The sequence below is a fragment of the Capricornis sumatraensis genome, chromosome 6 (assembly GCF_032405125.1).
Source record: "Capricornis sumatraensis isolate serow.1 chromosome 6, serow.2, whole genome shotgun sequence".
Taxonomy (NCBI): Eukaryota; Metazoa; Chordata; class Mammalia; order Artiodactyla; family Bovidae; genus Capricornis; species Capricornis sumatraensis.
The window spans coordinates 99,249,265-99,258,032 of NC_091074.1; the positions used below are offsets into that span (position 1 = coordinate 99,249,265).

Here is an 8,768-nt window from a genome sequence, read left to right on the forward strand (position 1 = left end):
AATGGCAATCCACTCTAGTATTCTTGCCTGGAGAATCCAAGGACAGAGGAGCCTGGTGGGCTACAGTCCGTGGGATGGAAAAGAGTCAGACATGACTAAACACAATAACCAGCTAACCACAAAATAGCCAAGAGGTACAGCAAAGATTCTACAGGTTGGGTAGCCATGCCCTTCTCCAGGGGATTCCCCCCGACCTAGGGATTGACCCGCTTCTCCTGCATTGCAGATAGATTCTTTACCATCTGAGGCACCAGGGAACCCCCACTTGAAAATCTGTTCTTAAGTAAAAATCCCATTCCTGGTGAACTTCTGAATGTTTTCTTGAGAATATCACAACTCAATATTAAAGAGCGGGGGAAAGTGCCGTGTTTCAGACAACGGAATCAAGTCAGGGATGGAGCTTGAGCTGATGCCTTTATAGCTGGAGTTGATAATGATTGTTTCAAACTTCCTGTTCCAGGATAGCTAACAGCCAGGAGAAACACAGTGGAAAATGCAAAACAACGAAATCATAAAACCTGCCAAATACTTCTCAGAATTGGAGAAGAGCATCCTGCTGGCGTTAGTAGAAAAGTACAAGTATGTGCTGGAATGTAAGAAAAGCGATGCGCGAACTATTGCCCTCAAGCAGCGCACCTGGCAGGCGCTTGCCCACGAGTACAACTCCCAGCCCAGCGTGTCGCTGCGGGATTTCAAACAGCTGAAGAAGTGCTGGGAGAACATCAAGGCTCGGACCAAAAAGATTATGGCCCACGAGAGGAGAGAGAAAGTGAAGCGCAGCGTCAGCCCGCTTCTGAGCACCCACGTCCTGGGGAAGGAGAAGATTGCCAGCATGCTGCCGGAGCAACTGTACTTCCTGCAGAGCCCTCCCGAGGAGGAGCCCGAGTACCATGCTGAGGCCGCTGCCCAAGGTATCGTGCGTGTCGCCCGCTTGCACATTCCCCTCGGGTAGCCGTTTGACATTGCAGTGTTCAAGTCCTTCATTTCCATGGAGCTTAGGGAAAAAAAATAACTTTCCTATCAGACTTGACTTTCTTAATTCAGAATTTCTGGATTAGATAGGACATTCAAGTCATGTTGTCCATAAAAACAGAAGCTCTTCTCTTCTTGTGAGAGGTCTCAGTAAATCACTATTATCACCTAAGAGGGAAAAATAAGGGGCTGCATCAATAGAGTTATGAATGAAGTACCTTAGGTGCTTATCTCAATCTATCTTATATATTAAAGAGACTTTGAGGATTTATACTCATTTCAGTCAATCATATGTTTTATCTTTCAAAAGTAGTTTTTGAGGACTTTTGTGTGCAAAGCACCACACTAAGTTCCTCAAAAGGCCATGTTAGGAAAGTGAACTATTTCAAAGTTACCAAAAGTACAGAGGCTAATATACGAAACACCCATTTAGCAGTCACCCAAGTTAAAAACTAGCATTTCTACCTATTATAATATTGTGATCTATAGTTTTGGTTTGTGTACTCCAGGAAACATGAGAAATTCTGGAAAAAATTCATTTTAGTTTTAATATACTTTTTTGAAAAGAGAAAATGTCATACATAATTCTTAGGGAAGTAAAAGAATGTCATATAATTAAGACTGTAACAGTAGCGGGTCATGGCTTTAAAAAGTTGGAATTAAGGGGCTATTGAAATGTCTCCAGGCAAGGGGAGGGTGAGAATGCATATAGACAAAGTATTGGTAATTTTTGCCCCTTTTGAGATAGGAAAGATCAGTTTATGTAAAGATTCATGGCAGTTTGCAGAAAATATACCTTGATGCAGAGGAAGATTTCTGGGAAGGCCAGAAGGCTGCTCAGAAGGCCCTCCAACGACCCAGACAGCAAGGATTTGCCTGGAAAAATCCAACTCTTGGCTTGCAGGATGAGAAATTCACTTATTAGTGTCCCGAGAGTAAACTGAAGCTCTGAGGGACTGGTTAATTAAAAGTCACAAGAAACTGTTTAAAACCAAGAATGTTATTCATGTAGAGTGGAAAAGATAATAACATATTTCAGTGAGCACTTTTTTTTTTCATGTCTGCAGATCATCCTGGGAAGCTTAATTATGATCAAATGTTTGTTTTCTGATCATTTGGCCAAGGTTAAATCTAGGAAGCCAGTTGAATGTCAGGCAACTCATGTGTTGTTTCTCAGGGTAGGATCTCTGTGTTTAAGTTGATTCTTGAGGTCCCCAGCTGGGGAAGCTTCCAGTGTTAATATGAACACTGCCAGCTCTCTCTCCTCCATCCTCACTGCTGCTTCTGTGCTAAAGTGGGGTCCGCTGCTAATTGACAGTGTCCTTGCCTTGGAGATGTTTACAGCTTCAGCCAGTTCCTCTCCATTATGCTGGCCTTGGGTGATTCTGTGTCTGTGAGGCAGTGAAAGGAATGGTGCTGGGGGAGGTGAATCAGCAGGGCTGCTTTTCAGGTTGCTTATATTCCCTGAGAGATGTTGCTGAGGAAGATGCTGGTGTGGACTGCGTGCAGCTCACTTTGCAGATCTGCTGTCTGCATGATTGTGTATTGATGATTGTGTATTGACAGTCTTATTTCCCCAGTTTCAAGTTCTTGAGTAGGAACTAGAAAGTCTGTTCTTACAGATTTTTTTTCCTCTTGCTTTTGAGAGGAAAGGATATAACTTATTTACTCATAAACACAATTTCTAAATTTTCAACCAGAAGGAAATAAATGTGGATTCTCAGTGTCCTTCCTGTAGTGACGTTTGCTAGAGATTAACTTGTAAAGAGATTTACTTTAAATTGGCTGTGTGTACATATATGGCACATGAGACTTTTTGCTGATGGTTCTTAAGGTACAGCCATATGCTGTCTGGTTCCTGTTTCCAGGTCAGATCTGGAGGGTGGTGGAGAAGTATGTTGCTTTGTCAGTTGGGAACTGGGTCCAAAATAATTTGTATTCTCTAGTAGCGAAGGTACTGGAACTCTTTCCATACATTAAAGCAGCTTTGAGGTTACCTCACCCATTTTGCATTTCAACTTACTTTTAAGAAAGAAAAAGGAGGCTGGAATTGTTAATCACTGTTTCCGGGTCTTGCTGGGGGAAAAGGTTGAGAACCTGCTGTAGAGTTATGGCTCTCATACTGTCGTGTACCTTTTGGCTCACGGACTCTGTGTGTGTGTGTGTTTAGTTAGTATCTCTGCTGACTTTGTCTCCAGTGTCTCTCTGTCTCTACTGTGCTGTGTGTAGCAGCCACAAGCCACGTGAGGCTGGCAAGCACTTGAAATGTAGGGAGACTGAATTGAGAGGTGCTATAAATGCGTGCACTATATCTCAGAGATTTAGTACCAAAAAAACAGAATGTAAAGTCTTACTCATAACATTTATATTTAATACTTTAGATCTATTGGATTAAAAATATGTTACTAAAATTAATTTCACCTCTTTTTACTTCTTTAATGTGGTTATAAGAAGAAATTTTAATGCACATGTAACTCATATTTCTGTCGGACAGCACTGTCCTAACACCTTACACAGTGCCTGTGACAGGATTAGGTACTCAAAGATTTGTTGGAGGTTAAACAGAGGAGCCTAACACATTCCCCTAGAGGCCTCCCTCCAACTATTTCTTATGTGAGATGTCTTCAACTGTGTCATCTTGATCACCGTCCCTTGCATGTTCTTAGCTTTGTCAATAACTTTCATGAAATGTATATCTGTATTTGAATGTGCTGGTCTTAACACTTAGGAACGAATTTGTAAAAAACGGGTATTTTCCCCTTAAATATATTAAAGGAATTTATACCCTGTAGATTTATGATATGTGATAATTTGGCTTCGGTACTTATCTTCCATAATCTTTGGGGAACAGGTTTGCAGGACAAACTAAGGGAGTCGACAAAATTTGCTGGGGGTGATCAGGAGGGTAGAATGGCCAAATGTCAGATACATGTAGGAAAACTAAGCTTTCAGGTAGGACTCAAGTATCTTGAGAGAACTTACATTTAATTCATCTGCGGTTAGTTCTCTGCTATACAGTTGTACTCCAGTAATGCAGACATAGGCATGCCAACCTATCAACCGTTTCTGAATAAATCCCATTATTAGTCTTTTTAGTTTAATCCTGTTCTTTTGGGGTAAGAACTCCAGTACAGGGGACTGATTTTTATTTCTAGTCATGACACAGTAGATATATATAGGGCTGGAAAAGTCCTTTTTTGTGTATGTATTACTAGTACAAAAACCAGCATTATTTTTTTCCTTTTTTTTTTAAATCCCCATTCACCACTTTCACTCTTTTCTCCTGAACCCTAATCATTCTAATGTGTTGTATATTCTCTCACGTGTTTTTGAAAGCATGCATTGGTGTTGTGTGTGTATTTTATTTTGTGCAAGTATTAAAAATTTACATAGATTAAAAATCATGCTATAGATGCCATTCCTTTTTCTCTTACCTCTTTTCTTAGAATGTTTTAAAGATCTATCCCCAGCACAGTGAGTATATCTAACTTGTTTCTTTTAGTTGATGTATAATATTCTGTAGTGTACATGCCCGGCATCTTATTTATCCATATTCCCTGTCAGTCCTGGTTCCATTTTTTCTGCTGAGAAGGGCTGAGTTTTAGCCTGAACATAGTTTCCTTTCCATCCTTTGGCTGCCTTCATTGGTTTTCCTGATGAAATTAAACTTGCTCAAATTGCCCAAGTGGAAGAACCTCCCTTGACTGTGTTCTCTGCTTCCAGGAAACACTTTAGGCCTTCTTACCTGTTTTGCACACGATCGAGTTGTTTGCTACTTCAGGTGGCTTTGTTTTACCTGGGAGAGAGATTACATGGTGTGTGTTTGCAGCAGGTTGCCATTCCCAGGAGAGTCTTTTTCCAATTAAGAGGAGACTCTCCCTATCTGAACACTAGCTTCCAATCATTGGAGCTAATATTTGTGTGAAAGTTAATTAACAACTCCATTGGGCTTCTCTGGTTTTAAGCTCGAGCTTCTAGCAGAGTCTTGAGAGATCTGGCTTTTTAAATTTAAAATGTGCACACTTTTAAACTAAAAAAATATAATAATTTTAGAGTAGACTCATTTATCTGTTCCCAGACATAAACATACTGTGTTCATGTTCATAAGTCTAGAGAGAAATTTGGAGGTCAAAATTTGAAATATACACCCATAGTCGTAATAATCAGTGATTTTATAGTGGATACAACCTGAAGACTGCATTTCAAGATATGTAAGTAATCAGCTGAGCAGGTGATATAATGAGAGGCTGGGTGTTGTAATAGTTGAGCTTGAGTCAGACAGACCTGGATTGGAGTCCTGGTTCTTTCAACTAGCCAAGTGACTTTAGCTTATTGTGTTTGGTTTTCTGTAATAGTACCTCCCTCAAGGACTTCCCTGGTGGTCTAGTGGTTACGACTCCATTTTCCAGTGCAGGGGCACAGGTTTGATCCATGGTCGGGAAACAAAGGTCTCACATGCCATGGGGTGTGACCAAAAATGAAATAAAAAATAAAAACACCTCTCTCAGAGGGTTGTTTTAAGGATTGAATGAGATAATCCTGCAAAGCACTAGCATAGTGCCTGGTTAGCTGCTCAGAAAATGGTATTGCTGTCATCATTGTCATCATCAGAAGGCCTCTAAAGCCAAGACTTATTGAGATAAAAATAAGCATTTAGAAATTGGGAGAGATGAGTAGTATTGTCAGGGCATGGACTTTTTAAAAGCTCGGAGGAGTATCCAGAACTGTCCTCTGGAATGAAATCAAAGAGAGAAGAGGCTAAAGGTACCATAAAACGTCTAATGTGTCCAGTCTTCTTTGAAGACAATTTCAGATCTGAGACTTGAAAGGAAGCAGATGAGGCAATCCTCTTTGCATTTGGTCCCATCTGAGGGACCCCATTCTCGGTGCCCAGCCGTCTCCACTCCTTTGTCCTGCGCCTCGGCTCTCCACTCAGAATGCTATTCTTTCTTCACAGTTGTGCCGTGTTGAGAGCGATGTGACCCTCTGCAGCCAATTCATCCCACACACATTTCTTACAAGCCCAGCAGTGTGTCAGGCCCTGAGCTGGGTCCTCCAGGAGGATGAATCAGAGGCAGTGTCTGTCTTCAAAGTGCTCAGAGACCTGAAGGGAAGGTAGTTAAACCGCCAGTTTTAACAAGTGCTCTGCCAGAGGTAGGCTCTGGGGGCAGTGGGAGCGCAAGGGAAGGACATCTAATTGAGGCTGTAGCCGCTGGAGTTGGGAAGACTCCTAGGGAGACATTTTCATTATCTCTGGATGACGCAGGAGTCCTTTTAACCTTCCCTTTCAAAAGTAAGATTTTTTTTTACCTTTTCTTTAAGCTTAATTAGGGACTAGTTATGGTTGTTACCTAACCCCTTGGAGTGAAATCATCTAAACAGCAGCCATTTTCTTTTTATTAACAGAGTGTTACGAGTTAGGTCTCCCCCAGTAGCCATTAACATTCCCGGCATCCCATCTTCTGGAATAATGGAGTGGACGTACTAATGTAATCAACTCTGTTAATAAATTGATGTTATTTTTCTCCAAGGAGAGGAGTCTCATTATTGGAAATATAAAGCGCTCCAAGAAAGCATTGGAGTCAAAGCTAGAATCCAGTCCTACCACATGGAATCATGGGTTAGTGGTGTTAGTGGTTTCTTTATGGAAACTCCCTAACTGATACTCATATCATTGCCCCATAAAAATACTAGGGCAAACATGGCACCACCAAACATGGCAACCTTTTGTATCCCTAAGCTCTGTTCCCTTCTGTTCAAAGCTTCAGCGCATAAATGTTTACTAGGCATCCGCTAGATACCAAGCAAAATAATTGGTGCCCAAGGATAAAAGAAATGAGTAAGTCACAGTCCTCAAACAATACCAGGATGTGTTAAGTTCTATAACAAGAGAAAGGGAGAGGGCTGAGGTTTCACAGAACAAGTAGCATTGATCCTGAATGAAGTAGGGGTTAGGGAGGAGGTTGGAAGGGAAACTGGAGTAAGAATGTGTGTTTGAGTGAGGGGCTGGGGACAATTAGTGAGCCCAACTGTAGGCTGAAGGAGCAGTGAGACAGCATTATGGGAGAAAATAAGGATTGTGGTAGAATTGGAGGATACCTGGGATTTTGAAGAGTAAGTCAAAGAAGATAAAGGAAGGTTGGAATTAGATTATGAGGGTTACTTAGGGTGGATTGAAAACAGAGCCAGAGATAGGAACCCCAGGGGAACATTTAAGTGTGAGCCAGAAAAGAGAAGAAAGAGCAATCAGAGAGGAAACTTAGGGTAAAGCAATGGTTCAGAAGCTAATAGGGGGAAAAAAAGTCAAGAAGGATCGTCAAGTGCTAGGGAGAAGTTTCATAAGAGGGACGTCAGAAATTGTCTGTAGGATCTGAATATTGACCCCCAGATGGCAGCTAGAGGGAACAGCCAAATGTAGGGGACTGAAGAGAAGTCTGAGGAAGTTAAGCCAGGGAATGTAGCCTCATCTTTCCAGGAAGAACCTTTGTGAGATGCCTCTCCAGGGTAAGGGGTAAGACCTGTGAACAGAACCCCCAACAATGGTGCCCCTGTGGAGACTGAACTTCAGTGTTCGTGGCTGAATGAGAATCAGAGAGGGAGATCAGACCAAGGGAGAACTTCTTAATCTGCAGACCGACCACTGGCTTTGTACTGTGGTCTTCTGCTCACTGGGGGTTGTGCACGTTTCATTTTAGAACTTACATCCACATACCCAGGTCTCCAGTCCTTGATAAGCACAGTCTCGGACCAGTTTTCTCATAGTTCACAGTGTCAGAAATGACATGATGAAACCTATTATCATTACTTTCTTAAGGGAAAATTGCTTTCGATGTATTTTTTTTTTTTTTTTTAAGTCAGGAGTGACAGGGGTACCTGTGGCCATGCAGACCAGAGCAGATGCTGTCTCAAGTCATCCTGCCATGGGGGATCCTGTCATTTGAAATAGGATTGATTTACTCTCTGCCTGTAAGATCTTTGAACATATGTTTTCTGCTACTGTTTTTCAGAATCATTTGCTGTTTCAAATAGAGAACTGTGCGATGATGAGAAAGAGTTCATACATTTTCCAGTATGTGAGGGGACCTCTCAACCTGAACCCTCGTGTTCAGCTGTCAGAATAACAGCCAATAAAAACTACAGAAGCAAAACCTCTCAGGAAGGTGCTTTAAAAAAGATGCATGAGGAAGAACACCATCAACAAATGTCCATCTTACAACTGCAGCTGATACAAATGAATGAGGTGCATGTGGCCAAAATCCAGCAGATAGAGCGAGAGTGTGAGATGGCAGAGGAGGAACACAGGATAAAAATGGAAGTTCTCAATAAAAAGAAGATGTATTGGGAAAGAAAACTGCAAACTTTTACCAAGGAGTGGCCTGTTTCCTCATTTAACCGGCCCTTTCCCAATTCACCCTAAAAGACTGTGGGGGTGGCCCCCTTGTAATTAATCTGTGTTGGCAAAGAAAGTCTGGAACGCGAACTTGCGGTCAGTAACCTGTAACAGAGCTACAAACTAGGAAAATTAGAGTGGTAGTAGTCACTTAAGAATACATTCAGGTAAACAGCTGCACCCTATGTACCCCTTCAGTGGTAAAGAAGCTGTTAGAGTTTTCTGAAAATTATCACTTTGAGTGCTATCATTCTGAATGTAATGTCTCTTAATTAGAATTCGTACAAGAACCATGTGTGAGTGTTGTTGTTGTATTTTTTAATCAAATGCAAGTGTGACTATAAAGGGAGTGTGGCTGGGTTTTGTGGGTCTTTTTTTTTTTTTTTAATTAAACAGCAGACCTTTT

General features: G+C 41.5%; 1 protein-coding gene across 2 annotated transcripts; it reads left to right on the forward strand.

Moving 5' to 3' along the window:
• Positions 1 to 493: 493 nt before the first annotated feature.
• MSANTD3 (Myb/SANT DNA binding domain containing 3) lies at positions 494 to 8,389 on the forward strand. Of its 2 annotated transcripts, none has more exons than XM_068974271.1 (2): positions 494 to 911; positions 7,980 to 8,389. In XM_068974271.1, exons 1-2 carry the CDS (start codon positions 494 to 496, stop codon positions 8,387 to 8,389), a joined length of 828 nt encoding a protein of 275 aa, XP_068830372.1. The 2 variants fall into 2 exon arrangements, with proteins under 2 accessions (XP_068830372.1, XP_068830373.1); XM_068974272.1 differs by lacking the exon at positions 7,980 to 8,389 and adding an exon at positions 2,989 to 3,001 and having other exon boundaries at positions 494 to 909.
• The last annotated feature ends 379 nt before the right edge of the window (positions 8,390 to 8,768 follow it).